The sequence below is a fragment of the Adiantum capillus-veneris genome, chromosome 10, assembly GCF_014529385.1.
Source record: "Adiantum capillus-veneris isolate H3 chromosome 10, ASM1452938v2, whole genome shotgun sequence".
Taxonomy (NCBI): Eukaryota; Viridiplantae; Streptophyta; class Polypodiopsida; order Polypodiales; family Pteridaceae; genus Adiantum; species Adiantum capillus-veneris.
The window spans coordinates 42,683,528-42,702,870 of NC_140940.1; the positions used below are offsets into that span (position 1 = coordinate 42,683,528).

A 19,343-nucleotide genomic window follows, 5' to 3' on the forward strand; every position below is an offset into this window, starting at 1 on the left:
ACAAGGTCTTGATTTGACATGGGTAATTTGGATATTTTATTTGTGGCTCACATGTTGTCCAATGTTAAATAATTAGTCTCGAAAGGAAAAACACCCGTGGGATTTTTTGGGAAGAGTTGGGTCCATGACTTGTGACTGCTACTATGAAGCTATCTCGTGTTTCAAGTTGTCCATTGTTAAATAACAAGTCTGGAAAGGAAAAGCACCTGTGGGTTTTTTTGGGAAGAGTTGTGACTGCTACTATGGAGCTATCTCGTGTTTGTTTATCATTTTTCATTACTAGCCTTGTTATGGTCAGTGTTTACAAAGAATGAGGGCTGCTTGGAAGTTATGGGATCTGTGGTGCTCTTGGATTTAAAATTGATTGCTCTTAACTTTACCCAAGCAGCAGCAAAGTGCACGCATTATCTTCCTACTGTCTACATTGAGCTCTATGAGTTGGTGTGCTTAGCAGTCCTCAAAAACCGGGCAGGAATTTCAAAGCTCCCCTTGAACTGAATGAATTTGCTTCAATGATAATTTGTGTCAATTTCTTTGCAAAATCCCCTTGAACTAAATGAATTTGCTTCAATGATAATTTGTGTCAATTTCCCTCAGATTTTTGCGGAATCACCTTGCAGTGCACACCATTTGTGTGTGTGTTTTTACAAACAAAATGTAAAAAAACACCCCAAAAGCAAGGCGCGCCGGCGCGGCCTGCTTTTGGGGTGTTTTTTTGCATTTTGTCTGAGGAGGATATGGGGATTAAGTCCAGCACTTTTATGAGCCTTTCCGAAGGACCTGCATGACCGGAATAGTCCATTAGTGAAGTACACAACCTGCATGACCAGAATAGTTCATTAATGAAGGACCTGCATGACCGGAATAGTCCATTAATTTTTCAAGGCAATTTAGTACTGACCATAGCCCTATACAGCTTTAGCCTCCTGAATCATTGGCAAGTCCGGGGTTGTCCTTGGAGACCTCAATAGACTTCAGCTATCATGCTCCAGATCAGTGAACACCTATATGTTTGATAAAACCCTGCCATTGCATATTGGTAACTCAATAATGCAATCCTCCAACCCAACCATTCCCACGACAGATCAAATTTCATTCTTTTGAAATAGCAAACAGTTGCTTTTCTTTACCATATGCAAGATCACTCCCCATATCAAATTCTTTGATATTGTCATTCTGCGTGATCATTGTTCGACATCCCCATGCATCAGTCTCGTTCCAATTCATATCAGCAAGACATTCTATTGCATATGCAGTGCAATTGACATCTGCAAGAACCCTACATGCACCTATGAGAGCTCTCAACAACACAGTGCAAGCGTCATGCCTCCTTCTCTTTGAGAATTCTTGCAGTCTCATGCAGATGACGACAGCAAAGATGTCCATCATGCACTATAATGCTCTACAAAGTGAAGAATCCCATTTTACATTAAGCATACCATTGAAGTCAATGTGTCCTCCAGCGAGTCTAGCATTGCTATAGAGGACACCAACAAGTTGACATGGTTGAGATACACACCTTCATCCAACACACAGGTCATCAGTCCAAGAGATTGTTGACCAAGACCACTCTGGCTAAAACCTGCCAGTAATAATGGATGCAATGGCAGCAATAATATGCAATGGCAGGGTTTTCTCAAACATATAGGTGTCTGGGGTGTTTTCATCTAATGTGTTTGTTCTCTATGTTGTTGCTTATGTCTGTTCTCTATGTGAGGAAGGTACTTCAGAACAGAACTCAAGGCAGGTGAAATTGGTAAAGTATCGTAGCATGTGCCTTATGGGTTGTATGTATGTGGTTTGAAGTATGCAAAAACCCAGGCACCGCTTTGAACCATGCCTACGAAGGTTCATTGAGTACATTGTGAGTACATTGACAAGATTTTTTATTGCTTGTTTGTATGGCAGTTGCTTTGACAACACCTTAGACAATGTACACTCTCAGGATTGGGAGGATGCTCCTGATGATCCTGATCAGCTTATCGTATTTGAGTTCGTTGGTGTAGGCAAAGCTATTTCCTGCCCTTCTTTTGTAAGTGGTAGAATGCTTAAGTTGCGAGTATAAATGGCATGCAAATTGCCAAAAAACACCTCAAAAGCAGGCCACGTCGGCACGGCGTGCTTTTGGGGTGTTTTTTTCAATTTGTTTTTTTTTAATTTGGGATGTTTTTCTAACAAATACTTTTTTAATTTGTTTCTCTTTGCCGTCTTATAGCTGCAACAAATTAGTCATGAAAATTAGAAAAGGATTGCATTTGGCCAATTTAAGTTGCGAGTATAAATGGCATGCAAATTGCAAAAAAACACCTCAAAAGCAGGCCGCGTCGGCACGGCCTGCTTTTGGGGTGTTTTTTTCAATTTGTTTTTTTTTTAATTTGGGATGCTTTTCTAACAAAGACTTTTTTATTTGTTTCTCTTTGCAGTCCTCCGGGTGTTGCAGGGGGTCGTAAGCAATTGAGGAAAACCAGAGGTTGATCTCAACCAGAGGAGAGTCAAGATGACATAAGCAGAGTGCTTGAGCAAAATGATGTTGAGGAAGAGGTTGAGAGCCAAACTCTGGATGCTTCACGGGTTGCTCAACAAGAGGCAAGTATGATGATTGTCCCTTATGTTGTTAGGCCAGAGGTACCATCTGTAGAGCCATCCAATGAAGAGAACAAGATTTACATGGATATGGGAGAGGACATTCTTCAGAAAACAAGGATGTTCAGCTGTCACCATTGTCCACCCATTCCTCTTTGTAGACTAATTCCTTATGCAAGGGTTAGGGGTCTTCGTGATGATCTTTCGGGCTTGAAAATAGCATTTGCTAGAGAGGGTTATGTGGCAGAGAAAGGAGTATTTATTGTTTCCATTTGGACGAGGGACAAAGAAGTTTCAATTGTGGATGAAGCAATACAGAGGGATTGGGATCCTATTTGTCATGAGGTTAACAAAGCGTTTGAAGCTGACCTCATTCTGAAACCTGAACTTCAGTAACTAATGGGTCACATGTTCTATGTTTGGGAAGGCAACCATCGTACCGTGGCATGGACATCTGCTATTAAAGAATGCTTTAAAGAAACAAAAGTGAAGCATTGTCATGTGCTTTGTACTATTATTGACCCTACCAAGGCTAGTGAGATTGCCCTTCTTACAAGTTTACAGAGGATGAACTAGTGAGTCTCCTTCCTTATGTTTGTGGTTATGATAGTTCTCAAGTTTATTTATGTTTATGTGAATTTTTCTTGCTTTTGAACATGTAGTTTGAATACACATGCCTTGGTGACCACAACATTGAGGGATGAACTAGTAAATCGTGCAAATATTTGTTCTGCTGATCATGGGGAGTACCTAAAAGACCTACCTGAGAGAGATAGAATGTTGATTGCACGTATCATAAAGAAGAGTACCAAGGGTGTGGAGCCTTGGTATCCTCTTACACGTAGAAATCTCGGAAAGCTAGTTTTTAATGTAAGTTTTAATGTAAGCTACTTATTGAAACTTTTCTAAGATGGTGCAATTATATTATAGGTGATTTCACAATTGGGTGGATTGAGCTCTATGTTCGCGTTTACGATTTGGAGATAGTGAGACGAGTGGTTGTCATTCACCATTCTACATATGGATTCAAAGAGATTGGTGGTATTCGCACAGATGTGAGTATAGTGATGATTATATTCTATTCAAATGCTCAAAACTACATGTGTTTCTTGAATTAAGGTTTAATTAGATATTATTATCTTTTATTGCTAGTGTTCTACGTCAATGCTTTTTATGGTTCGACGTCGAGCTACAGATCCTCCTATTTTCATTGCAGAGAGTACACCTCTCTTTGAGTCCTTCGGCATGCATCCTTTAGATACCCTCGCCTACCATTATCTTCCGGATGATTTGCGTGCTTTGGACCCTGTCGGGCAGCAATGGCGTGGGGGACTAGAGAGGAGTCATACATTTTTAGCATGCTTTGTACACATGTACTGTCGTCGAGGTGGTGTGTGCATTGAGATGGGATGTGGTACTGCGCCTATTCTTAAGACATGCATGCACACTGGTAGAGTATGTGCATCTATCGATGTGGATACATTTTTTATGACCACGTATGTAGAGCCTCTCCTTTTGGCTTACATGCAACAGGGCAGCCATGATGATGTTAGTAGGCCGCAAGCAGATGATGAGATGGATCCACTTGCAGGTTTCAATCCGTATGACTAGTGAGGCCCTTGTCCCTTGAGACTAATACTATTATGGACTTCTTTCAAGTGTGGTTTGTTTTTATGTGATGTTTGGTTTATATTGCCATGTTTAATTATGCCCTTGTTTTGTAGCAGATTGACATTTATGTAAAACTCATGGGTTTTGGAACATAGTTTACTTCGGAAATGTTATGTTCTTGGATGTTATGTTGTTCATATGTTAATCTTCTTCCTTTGTATGAATTTTTTGATATAGAAATTATTGCCAGCTCTAGGTAAATAGTAGTATTCCAATATATGCTTATGTGTTGTTTGGCTTGTATTGCCATATTTGGATATGCTTTTGTTCTATCATGGTTGGTGACAATATATGGATTACTCACGATCTAGGAAACACATTTTACATTGGAAATGTTATGTATTAGATGTTATATTTGAATATGTTAATCTTTTTCCTTTATATGGATTTCTTTATATGTATTAAGATTTCGTTTATTCCTTCCATGCAAAGTCAATTGCCCGTGTATGCCGAAGCAATGGCAAAGAGCATGTCTAGAGACAAACGATTCGACATGGAACGAGAAGAGCATCGCTACATTCAAAACCTTTACATTGATGATGAATGTGAATCATTGTAAATTATTGTTACATTTTGTTTCATTGATCGTACATAAAATCCTTATTTTCAGCTATAATCTGTGATGTCTTTTTGATAACAAAAATTTAGTATCCAAGAGTCTTCCATTTAAATGTGTATTGTTATTGTTGCAATCTTGCATTCTCTCTCTATCTCTCTCTCTCTAGACATGAGATTAGGGTGTATATAAATAAACAATTGATTTAGGCATTCCATTTGTATTGATCAATGCAGCATGTATCCTCTTGTAGTTAAAGTTCTCTATGTCCTTTTCAAGCACCAAAATTCATTCTTGTCAATATGTATTCAAGAACGTGATCTAATTTATAGCTTTGTAGTTTACATGGATAACTGCATACAAGACCACCTTGTCTAATAGGAGTACCCTTCTATGGAGTACCCTTCCGCCAAGACTTGCTCGGAAACTAGGATCGCTCGGAAAACATCGCTCGGAGAACGGTAACACTCCATCCGTGGGACGACCCCTTAGGGGTTCCTTTGGGCACCCGATGTGCGCCCAAGGAGCCCTGGCCGAAGGTTTTTTAAAAAATAAAAATAAAATAAAGGAAACAAAACTGAACACAGACCTGTGCATGGCGGATATGTTGCGCCGAGCAACAGAGAATGGATACGCCTACTGCATGTAGAATTAGGCGTTGCCGGTGTGTTGAAAAAGCCTCCAAAGCCTGGGGCTCATCCAGCAAGGCCGAAATCGGCGGATTTTGTGCAGGCCGAATCCCATGTCCATCCTCATGCAATGAGCAATTATCGCGTCCTCCTGTCGAGCCTACCTTCTCCTCCCGACATAGGGGTTGCTCCCCACGACTCTGTTTTCGGCTTCCTTCACGACTTCACAAGAGAGAGAGAGAGAGAGAGAGAGAGAGAGAGAGAGAGAGAGAGAGAGCGCGAGAGATGCAAGACCAATAGTGTCGTCTCCTTGAGCACACCATAGCCTTGCTCTGAGAGAGAGATAAAGAGTAGCCATGCCGAGCCGTGCTCGCCCCTCCTTCTACTTCTCCTTCCCTGAGCTCTGATACCAATGTGAGACCACGGGGGACTGGACCATGCAACTCTCCACCCAACCGTGCCATATATAGACTCCTAGCCCCTAAATATAGCGCCCCTTGACCGCATGTCCGTCCTGGCCCTTGGCCCTTTCCTTGGCCTGACAAAAGCTCTCTCAAAAAGGGAAAGAGGGACACATGTCAGAAGGCTATCACTTATGCTGCTTAATTGTCATTGGCTAGCCCTAGGGAGGTCCAATGAGAGGATAGCAAGAGCAAATAGCAAGAGGGGTCTCCCAAGAGAGAGAGAGGGGGCTGATTTTTGCAAGGCATTATCACACACACACCACACAATCTGATGTGTGAAGTAAAGAAGAATCTCTCTCCTTCTCAAGCTTTAATGGAAAGCTTACCACCTACTCCAAGATTGTGAGAAGGGAGGCCTACACCAACAACTCTTGGCTTTGTGATGCAAATCCAACCAAGAGCCAAGCTTCAATGCATGCTCATCTCCACTACCATGCTAATTACTAAGCTAAGCTATGCTAATATGAGTGATTATGTGAGGAGATGTACATCTTTCTCGTAAGAATACTCCTTCTTCCTCTCAATCTACTCTCATACCCTGCTAGCTCTCACCATCTTTGAAGGTGTGTGAGGTCTTGGGTCTGAGACCGGGGATAAGTGATGTTGTGTTTGCTAAGTGTTTTGCTTAGTGCATGAAGCTTTCATCTTCATTGCACTAGCTAGTCTTGAAGGAACACAAAGAATTGTATTGTACAATGTCTCTCTTGATGGGAGAAACCATAATACAAAGCCTTTTGGAGGGGGGACCGGCTCCATGCAAATCCGGTCCTCAACTGTTGTCAATAGCTTAATTTCTCTCTCTTTTGTTCATGCTATCTAACTAGGTGTTATGCTTTTTGTTGCTCTCTCCACCCAAGCACTCTTGTAATTTTCAATAGGAATCTATTCTAATGAAATGCCCACTATATTCATGCTAATTTCTGCTACACACAAGTTTTTAGGCCATTAAATGTTACAATCTACGTTTGACTTTTATGTGCTCCTTTTGTGCCTTACTTTTCTCTTGCATCACATTTCATAGACTCTGTCTGAAGAGGGATAATTTAGGTAATGCATTCCTTAAATCAAGTTGATTATTATTAATGTGTGTGTGTGTGTGTGTGTGTGTGTGTGTGTGTGTGTGTGTGTGTGTGTGAGAGAGAGAGAGAGAGAGAGAGAGACATCACAGCAGTCAAGGTGAAGTAGCCACCAGGTGTAGTGGATAGCTATGAGGAGCAACCGCCACCAATAGGACAACCCCATGAGTACCAATGTCATGAAATCTAATATCTAACTTTACCAAATGATTTTCTCATGTTAAATTGATCATTTGATATAGGAAGAGAAAAGGAAAATAAGAGCTAGAACATAGATATGTGTTGTTAGACCTACCTTAGCACGGGGCCAAAAAGGAGAGATGGTTACATCTCAAAGGGGCTCAAAATGACATGGTCTACTAAAGAACAATGTGCAGATAATGGAGCTCAAAAGACCTTAGGATTACATTCATTAAAGACCTCCAAAGGTTAATGCTAAAAGTCCTTAGACCTAGGACCTTTAGGTACTTTAGACCTTAGGCAAAAGCTAGGTTGTGCTTGAGGTGCTTAGTGACTAAGGTGCTTGAGGTGCTTGATGACCAAGGTGTTTGAGGTGTTCAAGTCAAAACATGATGCCTACAAATAGGGGGCAAGCCCTAAAGGTAGGGGTTGAGAGAGAACACACTCTCAAGAGACACCCTTTCCACAAGAGGCGTAAAGGACACATGTCTAGCCCCTAGCCATGTTTCCCTTATAGTGTGTCTGAATCTTATTGGATGGCCTTTAAGGAGGTCTTATGAGGATTTAAATTCAATTAGATAAATAATTAATCTCTCTCTCTCTCTCTCTCTCTCTCTCTCTCTCTCTCTCTCTCTCTCTCTCTCTCAAAAGGGGAAAGGAGGAAACTTGTCCAAATGCTACCTCTATTTCTTGTTATACCAAAGCCTATGATTGGTTGGGCCCTGGCATGGACCAATGGGGTGCAAGCTAGAGTAAGGAGAGAGAGGGGTTGACCAAGGCAAGGGGGAGCTCTCACTTTTAAATACTCTCCCACACACACACACATTCTCTCATATGTTGAGCAATAACTCCATCTCCTTCTCCAAGCTTGAGAAGTAGAGAGCCTACTCCAAGACCTTCTGGCTATGGAATGCAAATCCAACCAAGAGTCAAGCTTCAAAGCAATGCTTATCATCTTCATCATCTCCATTACTATGCTATGCTATGCTCTAAGAATAATGATATGTAAGGAGACTACTTCTTTCTCGTGAGAATACATCTTGTTTTCTTCCCTTCCCTCACTCCTTGCTAGCTTTCTTCACCTTTGAAGGTGTTTGAGATCTTCGGATTGAGGCCGGGGACAAGTTCATGTTTATTGCAAGTTAATTACGGGCATAATATTGGAGCATGAAGCTTACCATCTTCATGGCATCAAGAAGGTCTCAAGGAAGACAAAGAATGTATTGTACCAAGTCTCTCTTTATGGGAGAACCTATAATACAAAAGCCTTTTGGAGGGGGGACCGGCTCCAAGTAGATCCGGTCCTCAATTGTTGTCAATTTCTCTAATTCTCTCTCTCTTTTGCAAGTATTGTTCATACCAAGCTAACTAGGTATAATGTTTATTTTGCTATCTTCATTCAAGTACTCTCCCTATGTTCATTAAGAACTCTCTTAAACAAGGGGAGGAGGCACGAAGGCCTGCTAAGTTAAGGGGGGCATGAGATTTATGGAGAGTAAGTTTCAATGAGTGCCTAAAATCACATGGAATTTTTGTTGTGTTTGAATATAAAATTATATTATCCATTATACATACATAATCACAAATGGTTAATATATAAGGGAATGTCCCACTTAAATAATAAGGTGAAAGGTGCACATTATCATTTGAAAACAAATCAAAAGAAAAAGGAAATAAAATAAAAATATACATTATATTATCCATTATTCATACATAATCGCAAATGGTTTACCAAAATACCCCTCTAATTTGTGAAATTTTTTGAAATATCTCTAAAATTTCAAAATTCCCAAAATATTCCCCAATATTTATCATACATTTCCAAACTGCCCTTCAAATTTTCCAAAATTTCCAAAATAGTAGTTGTGAGATTAAATAGATCCAAAGATTAAAAAGAGCATCAAAATTTTTGTTGATGCTAGGGATTGGCTATTCCCTATTGTAAGCTATATCTCCATTAAGAAGAAAATTAAGAACTACGCCGGGCCGTGTCGTCTCTCTCAGTTATGATTAAGTTATTTTCAGTTTCTCTCATGTGTGTTGCGTCAGATTCAGAAATTGAAAATAACTTAATCACAATTGAGAGAGAAGACATGGCCCGGCATAGTTCCGTGCCCAGAGAGATTGGCCCCAAAGTTTGGCGTCCCTTTTGGTATTTCTTTTTATATTAATCTTGGCAAAGTACAATGTCCGAGGGCCCTCTCTCTGCTCAGTGCTCCCAAGCCAATCTAAGAGAGGGAGAGACTGGCACCAAATTTATAGGCCCATGGCCTTCCAAAAGCAATTACATGAAAAGTTTCAAGTCTCAAAAGCATCCGGTCCTCATTCTAGCCCTGAAAGCTGCCACCGTAATTTTCGCCGCAAATCGCGGGCGTCCGCACAGCTTGTCATGTCAACAGTCAGCGCTATTTGCGGGTGTCCGTACAGCTTGCCACGTCAGCAACCAGTGCCAAAAAATAGTCTTCACTTTATTTTTGAATCCTTGTGTCCCTTGGGCCCTATCGGACAGGACCTCATAAGTTGGAACAACCTAAAACTGTTCATTTTGTCAATTTCCATCAATGCTTCTCCGGGTGGGCATGCCACATCATCATTTTGTGACGGCCATCTTGAGGTCGGTCTCACTATAAGAACTTTCCAGATCGCCAAAAAATTGAAGTGTTGATCCGGTTGGAAATAACCTCTTCAAGTTCTCTCCACACTTCTGTTCCACGTGATCGCCCTTGCCAATTCCAACACTGCCGCCAAGCTCAAACTCCCCTTCTCCTTCGCACACGTCTCCTACTATCATGATCCAACTTGCTCTGATACAATGTCAAAAGTAGACAATGTGAAAGCATAGAGATTTTCCAACCTTCTTCGAGTTCTCTTCAAGCTTCTGCTCCACGTGATCGCACTCGTCAATTTTAAAGTTGCACCAAGCTCAAACTCCTCTTCTTCTTTGCATGCGTCTCCCGCGATGATGAGCCAACTTGCTTTGATACCATGGCAAAATAGACAATTAGGAAGCGTAGAGATAGAGAGAGAATGCCTGAGAGGGGGAGAGAGAGATTTTTCGAACCAACACACTCCAAAATGAAATAGATGATTATTACAACAAGGGTTAGGGATCCTTATATACCCCTCAACTGAATTGCTTGGCCCAATTTTCATGTCAAATAAGTTTTAAAATACCTAAAATGATAACATAAATAAATAGAAACACATCGGGCATCCACTTGCGATGCATAACTTTGACAAATAAATCCAATCAAACTTGTGAAGAAAGTCAAGATATCGAAAGCCATTTGTACAATGATGTGAAGAACCTCTTAGGGTTTCTAAAGCAAAGTGGCCAATCATAGAATTGATGTGAATACCAGAGTTACCCGGAACGCAGAACGGGGACCCTCGCGAAACGAGGGAACGGCCAAGGGTCCGGAACGGGAACGGCGCGGAACGGGAGGCATAAAAAACACCCAAATAATGCTTGAGAAGGGAATGGGTGTGAGGGGGTGCATTTTCATTTTTGAGTCCTTGCACACTTTAAAAAACACCTAATGTTCACTGCAAATTTGCCAAAAACTGCCTATTTCTTCCCATTTTTTAGAGTTGGCCGTTCCGGTCGGCCGTTCCGGTATCAGGTGGTCACCTGGAACGGCAAAACGTTACAAGGCGTTCCAGCTTGGCAAAGGTGGAGGGAACGGCGTTCCGACATTCCAGGGCCTACGAAATGCGTTCCCCGGTAACTATGGTGAATACACATAAAAAGCCTATGGAATCTCTGCAACAATGTATAGGTTTTCAAAACGAAGTCATATTTACCCATGGTGGGGCTGCAGAATGAGTATCCGAACTGCTTGCACTGTCGAGAGATGCTCTGCAAGCCTTGGCGACTCTGATAATGCCAGTTGTGTAGATTTCGAGATGGTCAACTTTTTCTCATTCTCCTCTACAGGAGATCTATCCCACGAGAGGTACAAGCCAAGGCTATGGAAGATGAAAATCACCACGCTCTAATACCTTGTTTTCTAGGGAGTTGAGGCAGGTACAGATACTCTCGAGCTTTTCTTTGACAAAATTCTCACTTGTGGCTTCTCCTCATACAGAGGAGAACAAGTGGGAGCCTTGAGCAAACCATTGCTGAGGAGTGCCGATTCGACCTGAAAAGTCTTGTTCTTTCTAGAACCTCCTAGCATAATTTGGAAAGCTGAACAATCATCTCGCCTGCCGCAATGTTCTTGTGTACAGCATGAGCAAAAGTTATCTACATAAGGGTTAACAAGCTTTTGCCTAAGGGGGTACCCACAGTTTATAGGACATGTGTTTCCAATGCCTAAACGAGCATATCCATGGTCTCTACCAGCAGGAAATGCTGACATACCATTATTATGTTCAACATCTATAGAGTCCCGAGGGTAATAAGCCAAAACTTCATTATCTCCCTCTCTCTCCTGCTGTAAAAGCTTCAATTTGTGCACCTGTTGAGGTTGAAGGTAGGCAAGCACTTTGGAGTTCTGATACCAGCCATCCTTTCCATCAACATAAATCCTAGGCACACATTTGTCTTGAACAGAGGAGGGCATTGGTGCTTGACACATGAAAGGCTGATTTGTCATCACTCGAACCCCAAAAACCTGATGCATGTAATCAATACCTGAGTCAAGGCCCATAGGCTTCAAATTTGTCATATTCTTGTCGCCGCTGCACTGAGAGAGTGACAAGCCTCTATGCTCCAAACCCACAGGTCTGCCATAGGCTTGTCCATAACCACCATTCTTAGGAACGCCTCGCAAATGCTCATCGGTCACTGCCTGTGTGATTGGCCTTGAGTATTTCATACCAGGCTCCAAGGAACTCGCATCGGCTACCCATGTTGAGCTGGCATTACGTGGTGTATCTAGAGAAAATTATGCGCAATGATGCACAGCAAAATTTGACTGCAAGGGAGTAGCTGCCTCCAAGTTAAGATTCGCAAACACAGTACCAATATGAGCACACGTCAAGCTCGCAAGGAGTATGGCTGCATTTAGTGCAGCGCACCAGCCTCAAGTCGATGGTTCGACGTCTGGACAGGTTGCACTGAAGCTCGCACGTGCTAATGCAGCAGGTTTGACTTCCTTACACGTTGAGAACAAGGCGAGCGATGGTGCGCATACTCATGCTGAGCTCTGACAAGCCCCAGGGCGTCCTCTGTGTTCCGCCTCGGGCCGTCCAGCCTCCCATCGTCAGGAAACGTGAGTCTGTTACGTGACATGCTTACTCTCTGCAACTGCAGACGGCTCCAAGGAGGTTTCTGCACGCCCTTCTCACCTCGAAAAGAGCTGGCCGTCCACGTGGAGGACATCTGTTAAAGGACGCCCAAGGTAGCCCATCACTAAGGCCTTTCCTTAGTAGACCCAAAAAATGCTCACTCATGTCACTTTAGTTCCGCTACAATCAATGCTATTAGCCTTATTCTATTAGCCTTATTCTGTTACCACCAAGGTAGGTATGGGACTTCTGCGTGACAAAGGCAGGGAAGGAAGATGGGGTGTAGTTTTTTTTACTTCATGGGACACCTCCTGGATAGAGCGCGAGCACTTGTTCGCATGGCTTAGACCAACATGCTGAGAGTCGTGGACGTGTAACCTATCTGTGTTCGAGTATAAAGAGTTCCATAGGTTTTGAAAGGAAACTTACAACCCGAAGCCGTTGAATTTGAATGGAATCTCATGAGATTTCATATAATGAAAGTGGGATAACCCAATTGTGAAGGGAGAGTTTAGGAAATGAAAAGACCTATGAAGGTCCAAAGTCAAAAGACTTTTTTTTTTCCGTATAAAATATAAAGAGGTGGTAGACTTCCCATTGGTGCATTTGTGTTTTCTTCTCTTTTATTTTCGTTGTGGTGTTTTTCTTATTTTTTCCTTTACAATTTTGTCTCTTGAAAGTGTGTCCTTGCACTATGTGCTTGCACTAAGTAGTGGATTTATTTTTTAAGCCATAAAGAATAACTTAACACACGCAAGTAGTATATGTATGATTCGGGGGGAGAAATGGGATTCAGACGAATCTAGTGTATAAACGAACATAATAAGGAACCTGCAAGTAGTAGGTGTTACTAATTTTTTACCTTAAGATAGGTGGCATAGTTCTTTCAAAATAGCCACAACGGTTTAATGCTCTAAATGTGGCTTTTGACAAAAACACTAATAAAACTTGAAAGCCGAAAGGATTGTGGAATCATGGGATCTCTTTTCAAAAAGAGAGACTCTCGTGTGTAATCAATTAATTTATTTGGTGCCATATCTGCAGTCTACAGCGACGTTCCTTTAACTTTTCTGTGCTCCTTCTGTGCCTCACTTTTCTTTTGGCGTAGCATTTCATGTACTTCGTCTTGAGAGGGAATGATTTAAGTGAATCCATTTCCTAATCATGTTGATTATGATTTATGTGTGTGTGTGTGTGTGTGTGTGTGTGTGTGTGTGTGTGTGTGTGTTGAGAGAGAGAGAGAGAGAAGAGGATTCAGCATTAGCTCGAGGAAATGAGCTCAAAATGTGAATTTGTCAATTCTGCTGTGCTAGTGATGAAAATTCCTTTCATTTTCCACAAACAGAGATCTTTACAGCTACAACCATTCGATTATCAGACTCTATTTTCACTGGGTTTCATGTTGATTCTGCAACTTATATGGTACACCGCCCGTCCACTTCTACCTAGGAACATCGACAAAGCCAACAGCTCCGCACGTACTTTAGATCGAAGTTCATTTTTTCCATATCATAAAAAGAGACCAGATCTTTGAAACCAACAAGTACCAAACTGAATTTTCTTTACTTTCTATATATTCCTCCTCTTAGAGCTTGGAGAACGTAAGGATGTATCCTTCTTGTCACACATGGTACAGACACATATCACTTTGAAAGAATCCTACCATCTTCAACAGTCTCAATGTGATTGACTAAGGGTTGTATTTATTCTCACAAGTGAGACCCCACCAAAATGCAAAGCTTTGAAAATGGGATGGAGCCATGGAGAGTGCAAGAGCATAAAAAGCTAGCTGTACAACATCTCCACGCAGCCCTTGTGCATCACATCTTTATAAGGAGAGGGAATGAGAAGAGCACACACAAAAATACATACCACACTCAAAGAGTCACTGTTGTCCAAGGACTAAGACACGGCTAAAAGAGCTTTTGGTGGTATACCTGCCCTTTGGGCACACTTGTAACAATCACTTCTGCGTCCTCATTGTCCTTATAGAGCTGAGGATTCTCTCTCTCTCTCTAATGTCCAAGCCCCTACACACTACTAACACATTTGTAGACCCCACCAAAATTCCCACATTGGAAAGGGTGTCTTTCAAAATCTTCATGGACCCTTCTCTGTGATGTAGAGGAAAAATGGGCGCCAGGCACATTGCGATCGGCCCATATGGGCATGAATGCTTGGAAAAAGCATATGGTATGACACCCACAAAATTCAAGTGGAGGATTATGCTGGGAAAGAAGGTATAGTATGACACCCACAAACCCAAAGTGAAGGAGAATGATTAGAATGACGCACATTCTCATTGAGGAACAGGGTAGGGGTAGAGAGGAGGTACTGGCGGGGGTAGCTGCGAATCGGCTATGTTTGTTGACGGGTAGGTGAAGTGAACGGTTTGAGGGAGAAGTCGGTATTCCACGCTTAGATCCGCAAAGATCCGCTTGAGCTCTAAGAGCAATTCTGATCTGCGACTCAACCTCTCCCCAAAGTTTTGAAAGTTGATTGTATGCTGCATCGACACTGTCAGCCGCATGCGGTTCAGATCCTCCAGCTCCTTTACTGTCACAGTGAACTTGGGTTGCCAATGCTCACTATTTTTCTCCACATACCTGTTAAGAATCCCACACTTTACATGATATGCACACCTGAGTATAGGTCAGAGAACTTGCAAGAAACATAAGAACCCAGCATTCACTGCGCAATTGCCTGTACCGAAAAAGAGATGACATGGGAGCGAAACTTCCACTTACACTGCAATTCTCTCCTTGAGAGCCGTAATCTTCTCTGCAGGAGTAGATATGTGGACTGAAAACTCTAAGAAATCCTTCATGTCCGGGCTGCGATAAAGGTTGCTGATGGGCTTTGTGGCGAGTACAGAATTGGGATAGAACACCTTCTCATTGTCAGCTTTTAAGAAGACGGTAGACAGGATTTTCATTTCCTCGACTATCAGCTATATATTACCAAAAAACAGACTCAAATGTTATATTACCATTTGATTACCGTCTTGTAAAGCCAACAACACATAACAGAAAATGCATTTGAATGCAATGCCAAATTTCTGACCTGGACCCCATCAACGATGCACCGGTCCCCCACATCAAAAGGATGCATTATGAAGAGAAAGATAATAGCCTCAAAGACCTGCTTCACCGTGTTGCTGAACATAAATCCTACCAGCAGCAACTGAGACGATACAAACAATAGCACATGCGTAGTAGCAATCCCCAGTACCAACAGCCACACTACAACAATAACGACGACCACTACCACAGTGGCCATCCTATGAAGCCCTTTCACAGCTGTCTTAGTGTCATTTAAAGAAAGAGCCAATGCTTTCCTTTCCTGATAAACATTCACCTGCAAGTGAAAAATAAACACAGATGACTGCTTGCTTTTAACATTGCAGTTATAGAGTGATCAAGTTTGTGGGCATACCACCCAATTCTTTAATGCTTTCTTGGTGATCCTTCCTGTGTCTTTGGCCCCCTCAAATAAGCAAAGCACTCGGGAGACTTCATCAGCGGTCACAAATCTGAGTACGTCCTGGCTCACAATACTCCTGAAATCCCCCCCCCAAAAAACAAAAATTAGTCCATTGCTTCATGAAGATGAGGGAGAGTGAGGGTCAATTGGCCCCGAAGACAGGTTTGGTCCTACCCGTCTCGCTGCTATCAGACTCCCTCCTACCACCACACAATACCTCCACAACCTACCTTCTCTCCTACAAGCATATACCGACATCTTATGTTCACCCATACAAGCATACAGCACAACTACTAAGATACTCATGAAGGGGCAAGACATAGAATCATACCCCGAGCCTGGCTGGGCCACATTCTTAAAGATGCATTTGGCCGCAGCCTTCGCTTCTAGCTCACTATTGATTTCAATGTCTTCAGCATCATCATCTGCATACACCGTCTCATCGAAGGTGGTAACCAAGGTACCCAGCCCAGGGTGCTTCACTAGATTCATTAGCTGCTTCATTAGCCCTGCAGAGACATTTTGTTGAGAGATCTTCTGAAGATCCTGCACGGAGATGGCTGGGTCAGCCTGTGGATTTTTGGTGGCTCCTTTCGCCAAGCTGATGGTGGTGGGCCTGTGAGTCTCCATCTCAAAGGAAAGATCAAGCAGAGGAGGACCTGACAATGCCTCCAATACATGCTGATTGAAGAGGGACTCCTGGATGCGATCGAAAAATGTAGCAACATGAAAGGAGGATGCCATGCTCTTCACCAATAGCAGCTTAGCAAGCCAGATGAAGGCTGCAATGAGAAAGCACTCTAGCAGCTTAGTCACCAGCACAAGCGCCTTGTGATTCGACTTCGACCTCTCCACACGGGGGTCGAACATGAGCTTCCATGCCAAGAGCACCAGCCCCAACCACAGGCAATTTTGCACCCCTTTCCTGAGCCCATACACAAAATACAGCACTTTCTTCCTCAGTAGAAAATTCTTCTCAAAGATGATAACCAGAATTCGGATGAGCCAACCAGACACGAGCCGCCCGCACAGTACCACCATCACCAACAAGAACCATTTCCACAGCTCCAGGCCCCAGAGCTGCCGCCCCTTCACCTGCTTAACCGTCAGCGAGCAAATTAAGCATGTCATAACCACAAAAAAGGCCGCCCATTGAGCTAATGTGATGGCCTTAAAGTTTCCTTGCCTGAACTTATCCTGCAGATCAATGTCCTTAAAGGGATCTTCCTCCTCTAGTTCTGCCTCTCCCTTGCGGACGGAGGGTCTGGAGGGGCTTTGTGGGGCTGATGTTTTGGCTGAGCCAAAGCGGGCACTGGTAGCATTGACAGAAACAGCAGGAGAAGGGGGCTCTACAAGCCTAGATTTTGTCTTTATTTTGAGAAGCTCCTTCGACAAGGTCACAGTGCGCAAGGACTGCACTTTGGCAATCTTCTGGCCACTCGAGGGGCTGCCCATGGCAGATGCTCCAGATCGGCGGGCCTCATCTTCTGGTTTGGTTTTGACAGGATTGACATAGACATCAGGGAGCTGTAATTTAACATCAGGCTTGGCTAATTTACTGTCAGAACTCTTTAATGTCTCTACCAATGCCACCTCCTCCTCCTCCTCCTCTTCCTGCACACTAGAAACAGGAGATGACCGTGGTTGTAATGGGCTAGGTGGGGGCTTTGCATTCGACCTCGCTGTGGTTGAAGAAACACGTACAACTTTCGGAGGGGATTGCTGCAGTGCTGCATCTGCCCTCTTCGGTCGAAATGAGAAATCCCTTTCTACCAGGTGCTCAGATAGAGGTTTGCTGTTGTTCCCAAGCACATTCTCTTGCAGCAGCACCAAATTGGGCTCGTTCAGGTGAATATCCAGGTCCAGAGACCGGTGTCTGGGCTCACCATCACGCTGCACCTGACCTAAGCTCGTGAATTCACCGGGCATCCTGTCCAGTGAGAGATGCGAGCCAGGAGGCCGCCTTCCACTGCTGTTGTTGCTGCCGCTGGCGCTGGCACTGCCACTGCTGCTGTTTCCCTGTAAAGCAATGCCAGGCCCTGCTCCACGCTTCGTGTCTGGGCTAGCAAACTGCTCCCATATCGCATCATTCGTCTCCTCGCACATTCTTCTCTCCTGCGAGTCGCATTTCGCAACAGGTGCAACATTGCGTCCGATGACCTGCGACGGAGGGCTCTTGAATTGTGGGGAGTCCTTGAGGGGGACATGCGATGGCCGAAAACCAGGGCCATTGGCCGGGGAGGCCGTTTGGCTTTCCACACGGACGATCACTTCGTCCACACTGGTTCGATGCATGGCAGAAAGGGAAGGCGAGCTCGGAGAAAACGCAGAAGAGGAAGGCAAGCAGGGGAATGTGAGGAGAGGGGAGGGTGCTGGCGATGGCGGGAAAGGTTGTACATACGAGGAAGGGCAGGGATGGGGGCGATGGGATGGAGGGGTGGAAAGCTGGCAACCTGCACTTAGCTCTGCGTCAGAGGGAGGCCGGCGAGAGCTCAGGAGATTGAGGTTATGGGGAAGAGCAGGCACCTCGGTGCGTGTGTGTGTGTGTGTCGTGTATGGAAGTACGCAGAAAGCATTAATATTTCTGCGAGTATCGGGGACCTGCGCTACAGTTGGATGGATACATGTGTCGACCTTGACGCGAAGCCTAGAGGGGTTGACGAGCGTGTGCCTGCGTGCGTATCCGCCCTTGCTCCCCATTATAATATCCCACAACCCCCCTTACCCAAAGTGAACGTGCTTGCTGCGTCCAAACATGTACAGGTTTCCTTGAATCAAGTAACCCATCAAACTCTAATGCTTGCAGCTCTACTCTATATTTATTTTATTAAATATATATTTCTAAACATACCTAACTAGAGTGCTTCCCATTGAATTGAGAGAGCTCTTCCCATTGAATTGAAGCAAGCATTGAACAAGAGTATACAACAGTAAACAAGAACATAGAAGTGAAAGCCGAGAAAGAGAGAGAGAGAGAGAGAGCAACGAACAATGCAAGCATTTGAAACAACCATGTACCTAGTGTTGGATTGTGCTGCTGTGGGCTTTCGAGCTAGAAAGAGGCAAGAATAGCTGATTTTCCCAATGTCCCTTGCAAAGAATAAGTACGAAGCGTTAGAAAAAGTAATAGCACAATGTTGAAGGTTCTGAGAGTAATCTCATTATTTGTATGTGTTCTTTCATTCTTATTTTATAAAGAAAAACGAAAACGTGCTAGTGTCCTTGCACGGGGGAGTTTGCACAGTCCTCCCCAATTTTTATAATATGAGGGAACGTGCCATTCCCGCGATAGCATGCAATTTTCGGTGTGTTCTTTTTTACTGTGTTCTCAGCGTTCAAGACCAGAATGTGGCACTTCTTACTCACCGCACACTGTAATATGTCGCCGTTGCAAATGTAGAGGAGATGTGTCCAAGCTTCTCTTGATCTATTTACAATGAAACACGAGAGAGTTAGGATTGTCAGAGGT

General features: G+C 43.4%; 2 protein-coding genes across 2 annotated transcripts; both read right to left on the reverse strand.

Moving 5' to 3' along the window:
- Nucleotides 1-11,169: 11,169 nt before the first annotated feature.
- On the reverse strand, nt 11,170-11,979 carry LOC147448747 (uncharacterized). Its single transcript, XM_086522441.1, has one exon. The coding sequence runs from the start codon at nt 11,977-11,979 to the stop codon at nt 11,170-11,172; it is 810 nt and encodes a 269-aa protein (XP_086378567.1).
- Nucleotides 11,980-13,935: 1,956 nt separating this feature from the next.
- Nucleotides 13,936-18,589, reverse strand: LOC147448748 (mechanosensitive ion channel protein 10-like). Its single transcript, XM_086521263.1, has 5 exons — nt 16,206-18,589; nt 15,827-15,950; nt 15,455-15,748; nt 15,139-15,341; nt 13,936-14,997 (listed from the first exon to the last, which is right to left on the reverse strand). The coding sequence occupies exons 1-5, from the start codon at nt 18,572-18,574 to the stop codon at nt 14,691-14,693; spliced, it is 3,297 nt and encodes a 1,098-aa protein (XP_086377389.1). The 5' UTR covers nt 18,575-18,589; the 3' UTR covers nt 13,936-14,690.
- Between the last annotated feature and the right edge of the window lie 754 nt (nt 18,590-19,343).

Coding starts and splice junctions, on each gene's coding strand:
- LOC147448748 (XM_086521263.1), bottom strand. CDS start 18,574: ATGGGGAGCAAGGGCGGATACGCACGCAGGCACACGCTCGTCAACCCC. Junction 15,749..15,826: donor AAGCATTAAAGAATTGGGTG/GTATGCCCACAA, acceptor TTTCACTTGCAG/GTGAATGTTTATCAGGAAAG. Junction 14,998..15,138: donor CTCAAGGAGAGAATTGCAGT/GTAAGTGGAAGT, acceptor GATTCTTAACAG/GTATGTGGAGAAAAATAGTG.
- LOC147448747 (XM_086522441.1), bottom strand. CDS start 11,979: ATGAAATACTCAAGGCCAATCACACAGGCAGTGACCGATGAGCATTTG.